Consider the following 21600-nt stretch of genomic DNA (forward strand, 5'->3'; position numbering starts at 1 on the left):
GATACGCTAATGAAAAAGATGATGACTGGCATATTGGTTGCACTGATTGGCGTTGCCAGCAATTTGAAAAGCTTCATAACTGCTCTTAGGATGTATCTTTCAACATCTATTCAACGACTCTTGTCTATGTTTAGACCATCTCATGCGTAACTCACCTTGTTGTGTTCCCAGCCATGTAGCTACTTCTGTACAATCCTTTTAGTTCAGTGCCAATATTATTCAGGAAGCTTATCGCAATCTTGTACTGCTCCCGCGTCTGCAGCCGATCTCTAAAGCCAAAATATATTTGCTCAAACTCCTCCATGTATATTACATTTGCAACTGGTACATCGGTACCGTCCGGCCCTGTCACCTTAATGCTTTCGGTCGCGATCACCAGCCCATCACTGTTCAGATAGAAATGGTTCTGATCGCCTGTATAGCGAAATGTTATCTCTACCGTTCCGTTGTACGAGTAGAAATCGTAGTTTGTAATGTCCAGGAAAAGGTTGTAATTGATCGGTTCCGACACTTTCGGTAACAGGTAGCGACTGTCATCATGCGCATCACGACTGGTTGCTACTTTTTCCACTATTTCCACCGGAGCAGATGCAAGAATTAATGGCAGCCAGAAGGCGGCCAAGCTTAGCGCAGTACGGAACATCTTTATGGGACTGTACCTAATTGGGGACTGCGTCACGCGCAACCGAAATAGCTACTTCCTAGCCTCATCGGCTAGAGGCTATTTATTGATGCGGTAAAACACTCGTGGCCGGATAGATTAGTCGATAGGCAATCAGGATCACAATGCAATCGTCTGGTACGTTTCCTATCTGTAAGAAGACTCCTCCAGATAGCATGTTATCATGCCCTGCCGGCTACTTTTATCGATAGCATTATTGTTCAGTGGGTGCAAGATCAGCCATAGTTTAGATAAGTTTGTACTGTTGTAACACTCTTGAGTTTTTATTTGCTTGTTTGCCATTATTAACACAAAATAAACAGCAAATATATCTCTTAGTACTTCGCAATGTTTTATTTTGCCGTGACAAAGTGACGATAGTTAGATAAGCCTAACCCGTCGCGAGTTGTGCCTTCATTTAATACTCTACCATCTGCAGTGAAATTGATATAATCCCTAACAGCACGAACAAACCTGCTTCAGAAGTAATAGCCTCTGCACCGCTGTCATCGTCGTCGTCACCTTCAAAGTTTTGCTCAACAAGCCATTTCGCAATAACGCCAGAATGTTTCGCAATCCAGTGCAGATTTTCTTCTGCCTGTGCAAGAGCACGAGTTGCTGCCTGCATCGATGAAGGATTCAACGATGTTTGGTGAGTATGTATGAGCTCTTTCAGCTGTTGAGTAAATAAATACAATGAAGTATTAAGCAATGTAGTCCATCATTCCTTCAATCATTTTATCATTTTACGTACCATATCGTACTCCCTTGGAGAGTTAACACTGTCACCTAGAGCGTTAAACATCGCCGAAAGCTCATGATTGAGCATGTTTGAAACTGTATCGAATCGTACACTCACATAGCGGAACGCTGCACTCCGTGTTGCCGGACCTCCTTTAATCATGCTGTTCAGGATGTTATTTTTCATGCTCACCGTGATCGGAAGTGCGGTTTCATTTATTTCAATCATTTGTAGATAGAACTCGTTCATGGCCAGATTGCGGGAACATCCCAACGCATTAATAAACTTATCCATCAACGGCTGGTATTGATCTGTCGCTAGCCAGTATTTTTGGAAAATCTCCAAGCCATAGTCTCCTTCAACGAGCAGATCATATTTGTGCAATGCACAAAAGACGGCGTTTTGCAATTCTTTGGGAATGTTTAACGTTTCCTCGGCAAGTGCTTCTTCTATTATTTTAGTTGCAGCATCCAAGCACGCCTCAACACCGAAATAACACGCCAAGTAAACGGACTTGTCACGATGTAAACGATTCAGATGGCTTTCAGTATCAAATAGATTCATTTCGTTAAACACATGCGAGGCTAACATTCCTACATAGTTCTCGAATCGATTGTATTCTTTGTGGCTAGAGAACATTCGATCTAGATGTTGCAACGCATTGTACGCCGTGGCCCATGGGATGTATTCCGTTTCACGCTCCAGATACTGCATCAGGGACAGTGCTACATCGTATCCCACTTCACCTGCCCGAGCAAGGTTGGCCACATCATCTACTAGCTGTGCTCGATTGATTACGGGCAGCTGATCCTCAAACTGATCACTATTTAGTACCTCAATCAGTTTATGCCAGCTTTCATCGTCGTAGTTCACACGATAGTACCCCGTCTGCTGTTTGTTGACTACGACCCATTCGACTCCCGCCTCAAGGAAAACGGTTGCCGTAGGATCCTGTGGTGTCACCCAGAATGTAGGCGTTGTATCTTCAAAGTCGGTCGACGTGGGTACATTGGAGCCGTAGTTCACGGGAATATAAAACAACATGTTTTGGGGTGGCGTATCGATCTCGTTCGGCATCCAAAAGCGCTTCTGAGATACAGTGAGTGTTCGTGTGGTACGATCGATGGACACCGTTACAACGGGATAGCCTGGCGTATTGGCCCAGCTTTCGAAGATGACCTCAACACTGGCCGGAAGATCGACTGTACGGAACTTTTCAATGCTGGTATACAGATACTGCGGCCTCGTTGTGAGATAACTACGTGATCGTAAGTAATCATTGATAGCCTGCTGGAACGTATCGAATCCAATCACGTTCTGTATCATCCGTATAACGGAAGCACTCTTTTGATAAACCACATAGTCGTACAATCCATTCAAAACTGCAGGATCTGTAGCATAGTAATTCATCGGTCGGACAGAGCTATGCGAGTCTTTGGATAGCGCCCAATGTACATTATCCAAGATAAATTGATCCCACAATCTCCACGCTGGCTCGAGCTGTAATAAACAGTGGTACATTTGATTCACAACCTTAAAACGCTATTTTTACTGTAATGTAGTATTGAATTGCTATTTACCTGCGATGTTATGTAGTACTCGAAAAAGTTGGCGAATCCTTCATTCAGCCAGACATAGGTCCACCATTCGGGAGTCACCTCATTACCGAACCACATGTGCACCAGCTCATGCGTTATAACCGATGCAATCTTTTGCTTTGCTAAGGCTGTGGTTTCTTCCTCATCTTGGTAGATCAAATAGTCTTCACGGAACGTTATCATTCCCCAGTTCTCCATTGCTCCCATCGCAAAGTCAGGTATACCGACGAGATCGATTTTCCGCATCTGATTCTGGCGACCGAAATGGTTCTCCAGTGCACGTACTGCTCGTACCGCAAAGTCATGTGCGTAAACCGTGTAGTTGACCTTGTTTTCCTGCAATAAGTTTGAATGCAGTTAAATATTATCATCATTTCGGAGTAAATAACAATAAAACCTAATGTCCATACCGGTGCATACACCCGGAACAGCTCACTAACTGAAGATAGCGTTTTCATCTCCGATACGACAAAGGCCACCAAGTAGGTTGACATGAGGGGAGTAGTATCGAAAGTCGTTTCGCTATAACCATCGATCATTGTGCTACAAAAGCAAATGTTGACATTATAATTTATAGTCTATTCAACGCTTACTACTACTATTGTAACGACATCATACCTTCTGATTACTGGCATGTTCGATAGGGCCGTATGATGCGATCGATGCCGAATTTTGACGTTAAATCTTGCTTTGTGCCCGGGTTCATCATAGCACGGAAAGACTGTTCGGGCGTAGGTAGCGGCAAAGAATGTGGTTGCCAGATATCTGAGAAGATTACAAAAATAGTAAATCACGTTATCAGCAATGACAAATACATCAATGGCACTAGGTAACTATGCACGTATTACATGTACCTCGATTGTTAATCTTCATTTACGACTATTTTTAGCTTATCATGCAAACAATACTCACTTGATCTCACCATCCACCCGGTAGCTGCTACGGTAAACACCTTTAAAAATATCTGTCTTGATCGTGCCATTAAATTCTAGATGGACGTTATAGGATGCGCCAGATTCTAACTTTTCAGTACAATTGAAGTAGAGCTGTTCGAACTGACGTGAAACTGTAAACGATTCCAGAGGCACTTTGGTTCCATTCATCCGTTCGACGCGAAGGGTCTCTTCGTTTATCGCTAAATCCACACTATTCAACGAAAAGATGGAGCCGTTGCCGGTATACTTGATAGTGATGTCCACCGATCCTGCATAGTTGGAGAAGTTGGCATCCGTCATATCAAGGTACAGATCGTAATACAACGGCTCGGATACAGCCAGCAATCGATAGCTGTCGGAAGTTGTTTCTTCATTTTGCAACAAACTTATGCTGGTCCCGTCCACACGGGAGTACAGCGCAAGTGGAATGAAAAGTAATACACTAACTATTTGTAAACGCTCCATGGTACAACAGCACCTTGACACAACAGTGTCTTACAACCCACTGATGCTGACACACGACATTCAACACATTTGTATTATGCCTTTTGTCTTATTCCAGTATTCTACTGGTTACGCGGAGACCCATTTATCTGGCTTACTTGTCAGTTGTGATAGCACATACACTTACAAACATTCCGGGCCCTATTGCTCCTATCAAGATTAGCACGGTTAGCCGGTGAATTCCACGCGCACTTCGTGCTATCATCTGATTATAATTACAATGAATGTGATGTCTATAGTGAACACCCTGTTGCAGTAAATAAACAAACCATTTTATAGCATCTGATAACGTATGCTTTGGAGCAGTTATCTACCGGCAGAAACGCTGGTTCCCACAAGACCGTATGCAGTTCGATCCCCATTTCGAGCATACACACTGCGGGCAGTGCTAGTTTTTCAAAAGACGACTTGGAAACGTAAGATAACTTGTGAACTAGCTACGCCACATTGTTAATATTAAGCCTATTACTGATTCAAGTGTGTAAATTGTGCCCCAGTATCTAGCTAATAAGCTACAGCTACAGCAGCTGGTTCATTGAGGGAACGTATAATATAATGTAGTAAAATCTTTAGTACATAATCAAAGTTAATACTCAATTATGAGTAAAAAGAAAAAAAACTATTTGATTATGACTGCTTAAAAAGTAGCAAAGGAATCCCAGCTTGAAGACCGTTATGTCCTTACATTATTTAACAATGATTGTCATTTTCCCTTGTTAACCTAGATGTATAACTAGATATTTTCTGGATGATTCAAAATGACAGTCAGCAAGCAAGTGGTGCAAAAAAACGTGTAAAAATTCCTAATTTTTGTAGCATGGAATTTTATTTGCTTCTTAATAATTTTTAGAGCAACATATTCTACGGCAACGGTTTTTAACCGGTGGGGAGTTCCCCTTAAGGGGAATTTGGGGGGATTTTTTGATCAAAATTTCGCTTAATATCATGCATTGCCACGCTCATGACCTTGTGAGACGGGAATGAAATCCTATATGTATCCTGTACGTGATGAAACATCTGTACATGATGAAACATCTGGGTGATCGCTGCTCCATCGGGGTTGACACATTTTGACACAAACTCAGAATAAAATTCTGTGCAACGTTTGTTCTGTGATGTTTTGCTGTACAGCAAACTTATGAAAGTAAACTTTTATTACTTTTATTTTTAAACTTTTAGTAAACATAGGAAGTAAACTTTTATTTGGTTTCCGTTGAGCACGAACTGCACCTTCGATAAGATACTATGAAATTTATATCATAAACCCTGAATCCACCAAATTATCCCCAGTTTCGACCAATAGGGCGATTGTTTCGACCGATATTGGGCAATAAAGAAACAAATATTAAAGAAAACAAGATCAGTAACTAAGGACATCATACCAATGAGGAAATGGTGGAATTTACTGGCCAGAACAGTGACTTAAGCAGCTATGTGCCGGTATTAACGAGGTATTAATGTGGAGGTATTAACAGAAAAGATCGAGATTTTTTTCGTAAAAGCAAAGATTTTTTTCATATTTTTTTAAAGATACACGCAAAGCAAAGTGCCCAATTTATAAATGAATCAAGCTTTATGCGCGTAACGTAACTATAGGAATTCCCCAAAAGGCAATAATTATAATCATTACCTAAAGCTATATGGGCATTAAGTAAAGTTGCTTATGAAAGATAAGTTTGGAAATTGTATGACAAAAGTATTGTTCAAAATGCCCCTGTTATTATCCAAAATACAAAATAAATTATCTTTTCCATTTAAAGTTCACATATCAGTAAGCTTGCATTTACAGTACATTGAAAATAATCCAACTTACCTTAGAAGTATGATGTTACAGTGTATTTTCCTTTTAAAACGCCTTAAAACCGTTAAACATTCATACCATTCCAGAGTATGATCATCATGTCTCTCTCTCTCTCTCTCTCTCTCTCTCTCTCTCTCTCTCTCTATCTATCTATCTTCACAACTAACCTATTCTAACATACAGAGGCTGAAAACAATTCGTCACTCGTAAACCCCACCGACCCTAAGTATCCTCATTCTAGTCAGCTAAATATCATACTGCCAAACGCTTACGGCGTAAATGATGCCTTCCTGTAACATGAGTGTATGCATCCACCTTGCCTGGTTCTAAACCGTCCTCATATAAAAGTGAACTGTCGAACGCCGACGGTTACGATATTTACTGCTGCTAATTACCATTTAGTGTTTAACCATAGTGACACCCGCGGCAAAATCTACCCCTTGCCGGAGATGGGTTAAGCGTACATCGTCCCGCCTAAGATAAGCGCAGCACCATTTGCAGCGACATTTGACAAGCTATGAATAAGTTAGCTTACCGTCGGAGCATCTCCAGTCGCGAGCGATCATGTGAGATAGTCACACCAGGTGCACCAGCTTCTATTGTAAAAGTTTTTTTTTCTAACCGATTGCTCGATTCTATTGTAAAAGTTATTTTGTAACGCACGATTTCAATATTACCATTTCAATTTTGCTGAAAAACTTCGATTGCTGAGTTATGAATCAATCATTCTTCCATATCCATTACCGAACGAGTCATCCGGACCAAGTTTCGGGCTTTCCAAACTTCCCAAGGGGATTTTCAAGTGTGTAAAATGCATAATGAATCAATCAGTCCGTCAATAAGTTGATTGATTTGATATACATCTACCAACTGCATCTGTGCGTGTATCTGTGTTACACGGGAGTGAATTTTGTCATTATCATTTAATCCTTATTTCACACCATAATAGACCTGCTCAATCAATTTTATCGCTGATGCAACAAAAAGATTACCGGCTATTCTGTGCGGTAGATGTGTGTAATCATCTTTAATCTTCAATTAGTATTCTAAACAACAAAATAAGCAATGTCCCGTCACTCTTATCGAGCGAGTCAATGTGGTGAACAGACATGATGAATCACAGCTATACCAAAAGTCTCGGCACAACACTTTGAAAAATATCTCCAAAACATTATGGTTGATAACAAATTAAAAACTCGAGTACCGTGAAATGCTGATAGTGTGTCGATATGATATGATATGAAACTTGCAAAAAGATAAAAGAATAGGATGTATCTACGTAGACGCAGTCGTCTTCCAATTCACCCGTACTGTTGCCAGTGATAGTTTGCGATTCACAGTGAGTGCAATAGGTACTTTTAATGCATTTATAGTACTGATAAGAACAGACTGAGCTCAAGATCCATTCTTAACATTCTTGCGATCACTGAATTAGCGCTCAGTGTAAAGAGCCCTTATAAATGTGACACATTGTGCTAGTGCTCGTTCAGTTACTGGTGAAACTGATTGGATTGGGGGCAAGCCGTGCCACCGACAATTGTTTGTGTTAATAGTGTGATAGTGAAACTTCTGGGTCAGTGTTGTAGAGCCAAGACACAAAAGGTGGACAAAGCTTAGAACAAGCTCATCATAGCTTTTGGATTCATAAAGCCAGCACATAGAATAACAGCTATTTTCCGCAACAGGTCCTCACGATTTATCATCTTGCAATGGGTACGATCGTGCAGATCGTCATTTTGGTGTCTCTAGGGCTTGCCAATCTGCAACAATCTACCGTCTCGTGTACACCGTTGCATTTGCAGTTGTTTGACGAGGTTGACCTCCAATCACGCGCACAGCTCGAGGAGTACCGACTAAACGATGACGTGTGGCCCACTCATTACGATATCGAAATCAAACCGTACTTCGAACCCGAACCGGAAAAGGAAGCGTTTACATTCGATGCCACCACTACCATTGCGGTCACCGTTCTGAAGGATAATGTTACACAGATCAAACTGCACAAGGCCCACATGAGCGTTACGGACTGGAGAGTGATGCGCAAAAGCAACAGTATGCCGGTGGGAAAAGTAAATGAAACGTACAACGAAGAGACACAAATTTGGACGCTTAACCTCAAGCCGTCTGAATTGGTGAAAAACGTGGAGTACAACATTGTCGTGAACTATGTCGGCCGAATGGAAGAGGATATGGGTGGATTCTACCGAAGCTACTTCAAAGTGAACGGCAAGCAGGTGTGGCTGGGATCGACACAGTTTGAGCAGACTGAAGCCCGCCGAGCATTCCCCTGCTTCGATGAACCAAGGTACAAGACGACTTTTACGCTGAAATTGGATTATAAGCCTGATGAGTACAACGTTTACGCCAATACGCCCATTGTGAACAGTGTTCCTACACGGTAAGAAAGAGTACGAAAGAAACATATCGAATCGTGATGTGATCGTCATATAACTGTTTTTTTTATCCTTATATAACTATCCTCAGATATAATCGAACATTGGCCACATTTGGCATCACGCCGAAAATGTCCACCTACCTACTTGCCTTCATCGTCGCACCGTACGAATTGAAGAGCAGCGATGTAATGGGAGTGCTGGCCCGCCCCGAAGCCCTCAACCAGACCGACTACAGTGTGCAGGAGGGCTTGAAGCTACTCAAAGCGCTAGGCAACTGGGTCGACTACCCGTTCAACAGTGTGCCGGAAATTACGCGCATGTACATGGCGGCCATACCCGACTTTGCGGCCGGTGCGATGGAAAACTGGGGTCTCATCACATACCGTGAGTCGAGCCTGCTGTACGTTGAGGAGGACGCTACCAGCATGCAGCAGCAGCGTATCGCTAGCATCATCTCGCACGAGCTGGCCCACCAGTGGTTCGGTAACTTGGTCACCTGCGAATGGTGGGACGTGACGTGGCTTAACGAGGGCTTTGCGACGTACTTCGAGTATTTCGGCACGGCCCTGGTCGAGCCGCTCTGGGAGCTGGACGTTCAGTTTTTGGTAGAGAAGCTGCAAGCCGCCATGCAGACGGACGGTTCACTGGCCACCCATCCAATGACTCATACGGTGTACACGCAGACCCAGGCAGCCGCTATGTTTGACGCGATATCCTACAACAAGGGTGGAGTGGTATTGCGCATGCTGGAACACTACCTATCGCCCGATGTGTTCCAGGCCGCCATCAGGGAGTATGTGAAGGATCGACAGTTTGCAACGGCTCGTCCGGAGCAACTGTTTACAGTGCTCGATAAACGCAACGCTAATGCCAGTGCGTTCATGAAACCCTGGACCACACAGCCAGGCTTCCCGCTCGTAACCGTCACTAGCCACGGGAACGGTGTAACGCTCACCCAGAAACGGTTCATCGCCAATGGTACGGATGCGGAAGAGAAGCTACTGTGGCCGCTGCCAATAACGTTCGCCACAAAGGAGAGTGAATTTGAAAGCACGACACCGACGATTGTGTCTAGCGAGTCGCATAACATTACTTTGGCGAATGTGTCCGACGTGGCGTACTTCATCTTGAATAATCAGCAGGTGGGATATTATCGCGTCAACTACGATGAGGCATTGTGGGAAAAGATTGGTGCGGCACTGCGCAGTCGAGCTTTTGGAGGTATACACGTCCTAAACCGTGCTCAAATCGTTGATGATCTGCTGAATCTAGCGAAGGCAGATGTGTTGGGATACGGTAAAGTGTTGGATCTGTTGAGCTATCTCAAGCAGGAAATGGAATACGCCCCATGGTTGGCTGCTTTTAATGGGTTCGCTTCACTAGCACCTAGAATTCATCCCGACGATGAGAAGCTATTCACGGTAGGTGGTGGATCCGAAAATGCGATGGAGTGCATTGTGAAGGTATATTCTAACAGGAGTATTTTTGCACTTGCAGCAATACCTTATGGACATTCTTACCGACGTGTATGAGTACGTGAAATTCCAAGCACCTACTCAATACGATCGTCGATTGCACACGTACTTGCGGCGGCTCGTACTTGACTGGACCTGCCGGTACGGCCACGATGATTGCAGTAAGAGTGCTGTGAAGGAATTTGAACGATTCCGCACCTATCCAGGCGTAAAGTGAGTGGAGATAAAGTCTGACAAACATGTCAATTTCTTAACATGCTATCCTTTTCCTTTCTTTCCCCTCTTCCTCTAGAGTACATCCCGATCTTCGCCAGGTGGTTTATTGCGAAGGTGTACGCAAGGGATCGAGCGAGCAGTTTGACTTTCTACTGAACATCTTCCTCACGACGAATGTGGCTACGGAGCAGCAGCTTACGCTGTTTGGCATGAGCTGTGCACCGAAAGAAGAAACCGTTAATGTAAGTACATATCGCATTCTTCAGCATTTACTTCATACCCTGTTCTAATCACATCACATTTCCATGAACAGAAATTCATGAACCTCATAAGCTCCGCCGATGTTCGCAGTCAGGACAAGGCGAGTGCCCTGTCGATGTTGCTTAACAATCAGCATGCACTGGAACCGGCAGCATCCTATCTCGTACAAAACAGTGCCCGTTGGGCTGAAGCGTAAGTAGTTCAGCTTGTTTGGAACCTTCTCTTAAACGCATATCTAACTTCCTTCCACTTTCGCTTTCACAGGCACGGTGGATACAGACACGTTGCGATGGCACTTGGAGGCATTCTTGGCCGGGTGAATGATGTGAGCGTGAGGACGTCTATTGAACAGTTTGCCGAAGCTAGTAAAGATGTCCTAGGTCGGGATGCGTACGAGCTCATCGCGGCAGGGTTGATGCAATTCGACTACAATCAAAATTTCACAATGAATCATCGGGAGGAGATACGCGGATTCCTAAGCCAAAAGGCGGGCAGTGGAGCATCGGAAACTGTTATCTACAACGTCGTTGTAGCGCTGTGTGTCACACTCGCGGTTGTTTTTAGAGTGTGAGCGGTGCCAGTAGTATGGTGATAAGCAGTTAAGGGTTTCCATTCGTTTTCATTATCTATGCTTTTATGACATTGTACGGTGATCCAATTTCTTAAGGATAGAAAATAAACCACAAGATCGATTGATCATAAAAAATACTATTTCTAATAGTATACTCTCTAATTTCTAACACATATATACACATCTGAAGGTATATTTCAAATCGCTGTAGTACCTTTCCGAATGAAACGCCTTCGATTGTCACACACCCGTTTCCACTTACTAACTGTCTTATTAAGTTTAATCAGTAAAGTTGTAAGTACGATGTAACAAATCAATCAAACTGAACGTTCAAAGTGTTCTATGACTTGTGTAAAGCACACCACTACAACCATCAAAGCTGTAGCACTTTTTGGCCCACACAACACCACAAGACCTCACGTTTCGCATTAATTTGTTGCACGGTATCCCACACCTTTACATCAAGTACAACTCTCTACCACAGTGACAGGGTTTTGCAGGCAGCTTAACTGTGTGCCATGTGCTCGCCTGCCCACAAAGACAAGGCCTATCGATGGTACACTATCGTATAATGCTGATAAAGCCTGTCATCTTGATTCGATTTGTTGCCTTTTTTATTTGTTTTCTTTTTTTTTACTTGTTTAGGATCCGCACATGTTCACATTTTGGAATGTTCTTTCTTCTATATAAATAGCCACCGATCTGCTATTCGTGGTCAGTGGCTGCCGTGCATTTGAAGCAACCATATCAGGTAATTTGTCCAAAAAGACAATGTGAAAGTTTTTTTTCGGTGCTTTTTTACTCTGTGAACTGTTTACTGGTGTAGACTGATTGTTACTACAATCACAGTGAATGTAATTAGCGACTATCAATCGCGTGACAGTTTGTAAAAAGAGACATTTGACAATTGGCTGACGTGCCGTTGCAATGATATAAAATGGTGTAACAAAAAAATAAATACGGTGCATATTGGTTTTGTGCTATGTGAATAAGTGTACTCATACCTCTAACCAGAAATTGGATACATTTCTTACTGTCATAAATGCTTTCATTCGCGTGATTGTGTAAGAGTATCTTCTTCATTGGCACAACAACCGCTGTCGGTCAAGGCCTGCCTGTACCCACTGGTGAAGTGAGCTTGGCTTTCAGTGACTTATTTGTTACCATAGCAGGATCGTCAATCCTACGTATGGGAGCACGGCCTATTCGGGACTTGAACCCATGACGGGCATGTTGTTAAGTCGTACGAGTTGACGACTGTACCACCAGACCGGCCCAAGAGTATATTGCTTTGAATATATACTAGTTAACACACATTTTAAGTGAATATTAAAATTTCGTTCAAAAATTCTTACCCAGAAACAGTAAAGATTTTCTTTCTTATGGCGTTTAACATCGTGTCTTTGTCACTTAGACGTGACAAACTTTACCTATCAAAAAGGTACTGTTTCATTTATGAAAAGACTTGACTCAATTGAGTCATAGTTTTGGACGCTACAAACTTATTATATTTCAACATAAAACTGCTACACCAATATGGGCTTTGCAATGAGATGTTTTAAATTTATCATAATTTCTCTACATCTATCTCTATATGAAACACCGTTTTCAGTTTACCTACTATTAACTATAAGCAGTCAACAAATGATCAAAGACTCGATTTTTTTTAGAAGATCTTTTTGTCGATCTTTGGCTGGAACACTTCTAGTGAGTGTTTTTTTCTATCATGAGGATGGTTTCTTTCCACGATGATCATGATGTAGACTAAGAGTTTGATGAAAGCTTTTCAGAAGAATGGCACATCATAAACAGTTGTAATTGAGTTGGACAAGAATATGAATCACATACCTCTGTAAGATACAATTATAAGCAAACCGGACACAATTTGCTCATGATGAAAACTGGAAGGGTAATCCCCATTTTACACATCGATAGATAAGATAATTCATTTAAGAAAATGATTTGTTATAGTGCGTACAACCCTTGGGAACATCCTTACACGTAGTTATCAATCGACAGTCTTTATGGCCCATTCATAGAGATTAATGTATCATCGTAGCTTGTAAAGCATTTTTCCTCACGTCTCTTATCTGTATGATGTATCGTTACAGAATGACATTGGCAGAAAAGCTAGCGCTGGTGGTGCTGGTCACCTGTGCCTGCGCTGTAGTATCAACGGCCAGTCCACTAGATCCGGACCGTTACTTTCTGGTTGAGGCCGAGCCACGTGCCCAGCCAGAAGATTACCGACTCAACGATGACGTATGGCCTACGCACTACGATATCGAGATCAAGCCTTACCTGGAGCAGGAAGGTAACAAGGCTCAGTTCACGTTTGATGGCAGTGCAAAGATCACTGTCTCGACCCAGAAACAAAATGTGATGCAAATCAAGCTGCACATGGCAAGGATGGACATCAGTGCGTGGAGCGTGACCCGCAAGTCGGATAATACGATCATACCTACTCTTCCGCAAACCTACGATCAGGAAACGCAAATTTTGACCCTTCCGCTCAGCTCCGCTCTGCAGGCCAACGTGGAGTATGTGCTCTCGTTCACTTACGTCGGTAACATGGATGACGATATGCACGGATTCTACCGAAGCTACTACTGGGAAGACGGTGTGAAGGTGTGGATGGGATCGACACAGTTCCAGCAGACACACGCTCGCCGAGCTTTTCCGTGCTTTGATGAGCCAAGGTTCAAGGCCACCTTCCAGCTGAAGATCAACCACAAGACTCAGTACAATGTGTACTCCAACACGGCGATCGTGGGAACTGCTGTCGCAGAGTAAGTCTCTGTAGTAAATGGCGTTGTCGATGATTTGAAAGATTGCACCTTAAAGATTATCTCAATTTTCTATTCCATAGAGTTGGCCGCACTTTAACAACGTTCGGCGTTACTCCATCCATGTCTTCCTACCTGATTGCGTTCATCGTGGCACCATACCAGATAAACGATCGCGATGGCATGGGTATTCTTGCACGTCCTCAGGCCCAGAACCAAACACAGTACAGCTTAGACGTTGGAATCAAGCTACTGAAAGCATTGGACGAATGGATTGACTATCCATATGCCAGTATGCCGGCGATGACCCGCATGTACATGGCCGCGGTACCTGATTTCTCTGCCGGTGCGATGGAAAACTGGGGCTTGTTGACGTACCGCGAGGCAAATATTCTCTACCGGTCTGATGACTCCACCAGTATGCAACAGCAACGTATTGCAACTGTCATCTCACATGAGATCGCTCATCAATGGTTCGGAGATCTTGTTACATGTGAATGGTGGGATGTTGCCTGGCTCAACGAAGGATTCGCTCGCTACTATGAATACTACGCAACGGCCCTCGTTGAGACGAATTGGGACTTTGAAGATCAATTCGTTGTAGCTCAACTGCAATCTGTGATGCAGATGGATAGCTTGAGATCTACCCACCCTATGACTCATCCCGTCTACACGCAAGCTGAGTCCAGCGCAATATTCGACAGCATTACGTATAACAAAGGAGCAGTGGTACTTCGCATGATGGAGCACTATCTCACAACTGAAACGTTCAAGACTGCACTTAGAGCTTACATCAAGGATCGCGCCTTCAAGACCACCCGCCCAGAAGATCTGTTCAGTGCCCTTAATCGCTATGATCCCAATGCCAGATCCTACATGGAACCGTGGACGGTTCAGCCTGGCTATCCTCTGGTCACTGTTACCAGCCACGACACTGGATTCACCATCACCCAGAAACGCTTCCTCGTCAATGAACCTGATCACAACGAACAAACCGCTTGGCCATTGCCAATTACCTTCGCTACCAAGGCTAGCGAGTTCTCGATTACTCGTCCTGCATTCTACACCGGAATGACGTTCGAAATTCCCATGCAGGGAGCCTCGGATGTCGAATACTTTATTCTGAACAACCAGCAAGTGGGCTACTATCGCGTGAACTATGATGCCATCCTGTGGGGAAAGATCAGCAAGGCGCTCCATAGCGAGGGCTTCGGTGGCATTCACGTTTTAAACCGAGCTCAGATCGTGGACGATCTGTTCAACTTGGCTCGCGGCGATGTGGTACCATACGGAACGGCGCTGGAGATTCTAGAATACCTTAAGGAGGAAACCGAGTATGCGCCCTGGTTGGCCGCAGTCAATGGACTTACCACTCTGTCTCGCAGAATTCATGCTGATGATGAGAAGCTGTTCGCGGTAAGATTGCTCTCAATCGTAACGATCAATGACTGATCACTCGAAATTGTTGTTCATTGCATATGTTTTCTCTTTTCTTAAGGCCCACATCCTAGACATCTTCTCCAAGGCATACGATATCGTCAAATTCCAAGCGCCGACCGCAACCGAGCGACGCATTTTCACATACATGCGCCAGTACGTACTCCAATGGGCTTGCAACTATGGTCATGAAGAGTGCAGCAAGGCAGCAGTAGCCGAGTTCCACCGATACCACCAGAATCCTTCAGTCAAGTACGTATATCACTGTTTGTATGCTATTCTCAACGAAACTGAAATTATATTTCCCTTACTTCAATAGAGTTCATCCTGATTTGCGTCAAGTAGTGTACTGTGAGGGCATTCGCAAAGGCTCCATGGAAGAGTTCGAGTTCTTGTGGAACCAATATCTGACTACAAACATGGCAACGGAACAGCTTCTCATCCTCCAGGGATTGGGTTGTGCCTCATCGAGTGAACTGATTACGGTAAGTACTATTATTTCTTTAATAAGATTACTTTAATCATTAAACTTCCATGTTGTTATAGATTATGCTTGATGCCATCACTTCTCCTCACGTACGTTCGCAAGACAAGAGTAACGCTTTCACATATGTTATCAACAATCTATACACCTTGCCACATGTTTCGCGATACCTGCAGCAAAATCACGCTAACTGGGCTGCATCGTAAGTATTTTAGACGTATTTTACGTTTGCACATGTTTCTTACATATAGTATTGTCTCTTACAAACAGTCACGGTAGCTACGCGAATGTGGCATCGGCCTTCAACAATGTTCTGGCCCGTTTGAAGAGTGACAGCGAGCGGGATGTGATCAGTGCTTTCATCGAAAGCAACAAGAACATCCTTGGTCAGGCTGCATACGATTCGATTAAGACCGGACTGGAGGACTATGAAACCAACAAGCAATTTACTCTGCGGAATCGTGACGAGATCCATGAATTCTTGGATAATAAGATCAACGGTGGAGCAGCTACCATATTGGCCAACGTATCGATGATCGTTGGACTGTTGATGTTGGTACTAGCCCGCTGATAAATCGATGGTGTCCGTTTTTATTTCACGTGCTGTTTTGTGATTCCTCACCACCGATACTTGTATGAAAAAGAATTGTTCTTTACTTGTAGATAATTGTTAAAAATAAATAAAGCTATGGAACTACAACAAAATCGAAGCCAAAAACTAAAAGACTATCTCATTTCTTAAAACAACATTGAAAACTTAAAGGAAAATGCATCCCGTTAGTCGCTGAACGGTTTTATTCGCCTCTTTAAACAATCTTAAATCAAGAAGCATGGCCATTGCTTCAGCGCTGAGTATTGAGTGATTCGGAAGACTGATAGAATTGGTTTTCATGCTGGAGTGTATTTAATAACCTGTAGAATTGCTGTGACTAATGTGAAGCTATAAATGAATTGGTGTTTTTTTATGTATATACTGATCTATTTTCGCAAATTTGGTTAAATTTTATTACTCACGGGGTGTTGACATAATAACTTTTATGAAATGCCATCTAGAAACCGCGTATTTTTACTGACTTATTTCTTCTAATTTAACATTTGTGAAATAATCATTGGTGAGCTTTCTATTTAACGAACAACAAATGATTCAGATTTATGGTGGCTATACCCATCTTTTAACTACATCAGAATCTTTTCTTCGGATGGTGCTTAAGCACCGGGTTGAGGAAGCTTACTTGGTGTAATAAAGACTTGCTTTTCCGTTTCCCGTGGACATATCAGTGTCACATTATCGTATACTGCAGATAAAGCCTGTCATCTTGAATCGATTAGCTATCTTTTATGATTCTATTGGTTTGTTACTTGTTTTTCTTATTATCTACGTGTGCTCCAATCCTATGCTCTATATAAACTGTGAGAGTACAACAGTCTGACCAGTTGCTGTAGAGCAATTTAAGCAACCATATCAGGTAATACCATATGACAATGCAAGCAGATGTTCGTGTGTAGTTAGTGATACGGGCAGTGTTACATAGTGACGGTGTAGAGTCATATGTGTCGTGCTTTAATGTGCAACGTTAACATAAGTTTAAGAAGATCAAAATCGGTCGATTTATCATAATATTGGTGATTAGCAGAACAAAGTCCCAAAACCCACAGTTAATTTTACAGTTTATGCGAATTTTCCTTTGTTCAAAAGCGTGTTACTTGTATCATCTGACCTTAATGATCACGTGGCTGGTAAAAAAGATAAATGAATTAGTGCTGTCGTTTCCATCCACAAAATGTAAAATCCACTACAGTTTGAAGCACGTATGAATAAAAAATGTTAGACGAGTTGGATGGATAAAATACGTTATGCTGCTATGAGAGTTTAATAGAGTGCCTAATGGACAAGGAGGACATGAATCTTATATAAGTTTAATTTTAAACTACGGATCGTATGCTGCAATATTAAGCCTAAGCTGCAATATTGTTAAGTTACATTTGATTACTAGCGTACTAGTAAACAGTAACAGTAACAATTCGGTTCCAGTTATTCTGTTATTTACTGTCAAAAATATATAAAATTTACAACCATAAATAAGCTAGATTCACCTTAACAGGAATTCAAATATAATAACGTAAAACAGTCACAATTTCTTACACCACAAGAGAACTAGTAGAAATATTTTTCTAATTTTCCCACGACTACCTGCGCTTTCTGGGACGGAAACATCTCGGCTTGAAGTTATCAATCGACAGTCTTTATGGCCCATTCCTATAAATTATTGTATCATCGTAGCTTGTAAAGCATCTTTCCTCACGTCTCTTATCTGTATGATGTATCGTTACAGAATGACATTGGCAGAAAAGCTAGCGCTGCTGGTGCTGGTCACCTGTGCCTGCGCTGTAGTATCAACGGCCAGTCCACTAGATCCGGACCGTTACTTTCTGGTTGAGGCCGAGCCACGTGCCCAGCTAGAAGATTACCGACTCAACGATGACGTATGGCCTACGCACTACGATATCGAGATCAAGCCTTACCTGGAGCAGGAAGGTAACAAGGCTCAGTTCACGTTTGATGGCAGTGCAAAGATCACTGTCTCGACCCAGAAACAAAATGTGATGCAAATCAAGCTGCACATGGCAAGGATGGACATCAGTGCGTGGAGCGTGACCCGCAAGTCGGATAATACGATCATACCTACTCTTCCGCAAACCTACGATCAGGAAACGCAAATTTTGACCCTTCCGCTCAGCTCCGCTCTGCAGGCCAACGTGGAGTATGTGCTCTCGTTCACTTACGTCGGTAACATGGATGACGATATGCACGGATTCTACCGAAGCTACTACTGGGAAGACGGTGTGAAGGTGTGGATGGGATCGACACAGTTCCAGCAGACACACGCTCGCCGAGCTTTTCCGTGCTTTGATGAGCCAAGGTTCAAGGCCACCTTCCAGCTGAAGATCAACCACAAGACTCAGTACAATGTGTACTCCAACACGGCGATCGTGGGAACTGTTGTCGCAGAGTAAGTCTCTGTAGTAAATGGCTTTGTCGATGATTTGTAAGATTGCACCTCAAAGATTATCTCAATTTTCTACTCCATAGAGTTGGCCGCACTTTAACAACGTTCGGCGTTACTCCATCCATGTCTTCCTACCTGATTGCGTTCATCGTGGCACCATACCAGATAAACGATCGCGATGGCATGGGTATTCTTGCACGTCCTCAGGCCCAGAACCAAACACAGTACAGCTTGGACGTTGGAATCAAGCTACTGAAAGCATTGGAAGAATGGATTGATTATCCTTATGCTAGTGTGGCAGGAATGACTCGCATGTACATGGCCGCGGTACCTGATTTCTCTGCCGGTGCGATGGAAAACTGGGGCTTGCTGACGTATCGCGAGACGAACATTCTCTACCGGTCCGATGACTCCACCAGTATGCAACAGCACCGTATTGCAGCTGTGATTTCCCACGAGATTGCTCATCAATGGTTCGGAGATCTTGTCACATGTGAATGGTGGGACGTGACTTGGCTAAACGAAGGATTCGCCCGCTACTATCAGTATTATGGTACAGCACTTGTTGAAACAGAATGGGATCTTGATCATCAGTTTGTAGTAGAGCAACTGCAAGGTGTGATGCAGATGGATAGCTTGAGATCTACCCACCCTATGACTCATCCCGTCTACACGCAAGCTCAGGCCAGCGGTATATTCGACAACATTTCCTATAATAAGGGAGCAGTGATGCTTCGCATGATGGAGCACTATCTCACAACTGAAACGTTCAAGACTGCACTTAGAGCGTACATCAAGGATCGCGCCTTCAAGACCACCCGGCCAGAAGATCTGTTCAGTGCCCTTAATCGCTATGATCCCAATGCCAGATCCTACATGGAACCGTGGACGATTCAGTCTGGCTATCCTCTGGTCACTGTTACCAGCCACGACACTGGATTCACCGTCACCCAGAAACGCTTCCTCGTCAATGAACCTGATCACAACGAACAAACCGCATGGCCATTGCCAATTACCTTCGCTACCAAGGCTAGCGAGTTCTCGATTACTCGTCCTGCATTCTACACCGGAATGACGTTCGAAATTCCCATGCAGGGAGCCTCGGATGTCGAATACTTCATTCTGAACAACCAGCAAGTAGGCTACTATCGCGTGAACTACGATGCCATCCTGTGGGGAAAGATCAGCAAGGCGCTCCATAGCGAGGGCTTCGGTGGCATTCACGTCCTAAACCGAGCTCAGATCGTGGACGATCTGTTCAACTTGGCTCGCGGCGATGTGGTACCATACGGAACGGCGCTGGAGATTCTAGAATACCTTAAGGAGGAAACCGAGTATGCGCCCTGGTTGGCCGCAGTCAATGGACTTACCACTCTGTCTCGCAGAATTCATGCTGATGATGAGAAGCTGTTCGCGGTAAGATTGCTCTCAATCGTAACGATCAATGACTGATCACTCGAAATTATTGTTCATTGCATATGTTTTCTCTTTTCTTAAGGCCCACATCCTAGACATCTTCTCCAAGGCATACGATATCGTCAAATTCCAAGCGCCGACCGCAACCGAGCGTCGCATTTTCACGTACATGCGCCAGAACGTACTCCAATGGGCTTGCAACTATGGTCATGAAGAGTGCAGCAAGGCAGCAGTAGCCGAGTTCCACCGATACCACCAGAATCCTTCAGTCAAGTATGTATTTCACTGTTTGTATGCTATTCTCAACAAGACTGAAATTACAGTTCCCTTGCTTCAATAGAGTCCATCCTGATTTGCGTCAAGTAGTGTACTGTGAGGGCATTCGCAAAGGCTCCACGGAGGAATTCGAGTTCTTGTGGAATCAATATCTGACAACGAACGTGGCGACTGAGCAGATCCTTATCCTTCAGGGATTGGGTTGTGTCTCATCGAGTGAACTAATTACGGTATGTGCTATTGTTTCTATAATGAGATTACTTCAAATATTAAACTACCGTGTTAATGCAGGATATGCTGAATGGCATCGCTTCTCCTCACGTTCGTTCGCAAGATAAAAATAATGCTTTCACATACGTGATTAACAACCCATACACCTTGCCACATGTTTCGCGATACCTGCAGCAAAATCACGCTAACTGGGCTGCATCGTAAGTATCCCAGTCCCAATTTTATGTTTGTGTTTGTGCATATATCTTACATGTTTTACTGTTTTTACAGGCACGGTAGTTACACGAATGTGGCATCGGCCTTCAACAATGTTCTGGCCCGTTTGAAGAGCGACAGCGAGCGGGATGCAATCAGTGCTTTCATCGAAAGCAACAAGAACATCCTTGGTCAGGCTGCATACGATTCGATTAAGACCGGACTGGAGGACTATGAAACCAACAAGCAATTTACTCTGCGGAATCGTGACGAGATCCATGAATTCTTGGATAATAAGATCAACGGTGGAGCAGCTACCATATTGGCCAACGTATCGATGATCGTTGGACTGTTGATGTTGGTACTAGCTCGATAGTAACTCAAGGTCAGCTTTTTAATATGGTCTCTCGAGAAAAAAAGAGATTTTCCTGTTTTCTCTTTGTGCAAGCACGATTGATGAATAAAGTCTAGCCAAAAAACTCCAACCAATATCTTACCAAGTTCATAATCATTTCGATCGTACAAAGATAGATTAGACGTTATCGGTTCATTTTATTTTATCTTAAGTACGCTTATTAAAACTGCTTGCCACTAATTGCGTTACTAA

At 43.3% G+C, this 21600-nt stretch overlaps 3 protein-coding genes and 1 long non-coding RNA gene across 5 annotated transcripts in view; 2 read left to right on the forward strand and 2 right to left on the reverse strand.

The window, feature by feature from the left end:
- LOC120953411 (uncharacterized) overlaps nucleotides 1-21600 on the reverse strand; it is a 37922-nt gene that overhangs the window by 2833 nt on the left and 13489 nt on the right. Inside the window, exons 12-24 of the mRNA XM_049607542.1 lie at nucleotides 18391-18483; nucleotides 13462-13554; nucleotides 9593-9763; nucleotides 8951-9133; nucleotides 8326-8565; nucleotides 8178-8238; nucleotides 3914-4430; nucleotides 3620-3766; nucleotides 3412-3544; nucleotides 2984-3337; nucleotides 1416-2903; nucleotides 1083-1337; nucleotides 156-694 (exon numbers count right to left, since the gene is read on the reverse strand). Coding sequence (XP_049463499.1) covers nucleotides 156-694; nucleotides 1083-1337; nucleotides 1416-2903; nucleotides 2984-3337; nucleotides 3412-3544; nucleotides 3620-3766; nucleotides 3914-4430; nucleotides 8178-8238; nucleotides 8326-8565; nucleotides 8951-9133; nucleotides 9593-9763; nucleotides 13462-13554; nucleotides 18391-18483 — 4274 coding nt within the window. The remainder of the gene's footprint in view (nucleotides 1-155; nucleotides 695-1082; nucleotides 1338-1415; nucleotides 2904-2983; nucleotides 3338-3411; nucleotides 3545-3619; nucleotides 3767-3913; nucleotides 4431-8177; nucleotides 8239-8325; nucleotides 8566-8950; nucleotides 9134-9592; nucleotides 9764-13461; nucleotides 13555-18390; nucleotides 18484-21600) is intronic.
- On the forward strand, nucleotides 11806-16577 carry LOC120947940 (membrane alanyl aminopeptidase-like). 2 transcript variants are annotated; one of them, XM_040363792.2, is made up of 7 exons: nucleotides 11806-11911; nucleotides 13272-13949; nucleotides 14030-15362; nucleotides 15445-15635; nucleotides 15703-15868; nucleotides 15930-16069; nucleotides 16138-16577. In XM_040363792.2, exons 2-7 carry the CDS (start codon nucleotides 13273-13275, stop codon nucleotides 16436-16438), a joined length of 2808 nt encoding a protein of 935 aa, XP_040219726.2. In that variant the 5' UTR covers nucleotides 11806-11911; nucleotide 13272; the 3' UTR covers nucleotides 16439-16577. The 2 variants fall into 2 exon arrangements, with proteins under 2 accessions (XP_040219726.2, XP_040219725.2); XM_040363791.2 differs by lacking the exon at nucleotides 11806-11911 and adding an exon at nucleotides 12528-12601.
- Nucleotides 14802-20021, reverse strand: LOC125906591 (uncharacterized). The gene is made up of 2 exons (XR_007451955.1): nucleotides 19852-20021; nucleotides 14802-14922 (listed from the first exon to the last, which is right to left on the reverse strand). It is a non-coding gene; the product is annotated as an uncharacterized LOC125906591 (long non-coding RNA).
- Nucleotides 17236-21482, forward strand: LOC120947942 (membrane alanyl aminopeptidase-like). The gene is made up of 7 exons (XM_040363795.2): nucleotides 17236-17333; nucleotides 18201-18878; nucleotides 18959-20291; nucleotides 20374-20564; nucleotides 20632-20797; nucleotides 20859-20998; nucleotides 21069-21482. The coding sequence occupies exons 2-7, from the start codon at nucleotides 18202-18204 to the stop codon at nucleotides 21367-21369; spliced, it is 2808 nt and encodes a 935-aa protein (XP_040219729.2). The 5' UTR covers nucleotides 17236-17333; nucleotide 18201; the 3' UTR covers nucleotides 21370-21482.

Source organism: Anopheles coluzzii, chromosome 2, assembly GCF_943734685.1.
Source record: "Anopheles coluzzii chromosome 2, AcolN3, whole genome shotgun sequence".
NCBI lineage: Eukaryota > Metazoa > Arthropoda > Insecta > Diptera > Culicidae > Anopheles > Anopheles coluzzii.

Excerpts from the sequence above, each read along its gene's own strand:
- LOC120947940 (XM_040363791.2), top strand. The coding sequence starts at position 12,543 with ATGGCGTTTAACATCGTGTCTTTGTCACTTAGACGTGACAAACTTTAC. Across the intron at positions 12,602-13,271 it reads AAACTTTACCTATCAAAAAG|AATGACATTGGCAGAAAAGC; the intron begins GTACTGTTTCAT and ends GTATCGTTACAG. Across the intron at positions 15,636-15,702 it reads CACCAGAATCCTTCAGTCAA|AGTTCATCCTGATTTGCGTC; the intron begins GTACGTATATCA and ends TTACTTCAATAG.
- LOC120947942 (XM_040363795.2), top strand. The coding sequence starts at position 18,202 with ATGACATTGGCAGAAAAGCTAGCGCTGCTGGTGCTGGTCACCTGTGCC. Across the intron at positions 18,879-18,958 it reads GTGGGAACTGTTGTCGCAGA|AGTTGGCCGCACTTTAACAA; the intron begins GTAAGTCTCTGT and ends TCTACTCCATAG. Across the intron at positions 20,292-20,373 it reads ATGATGAGAAGCTGTTCGCG|GCCCACATCCTAGACATCTT; the intron begins GTAAGATTGCTC and ends TCTTTTCTTAAG.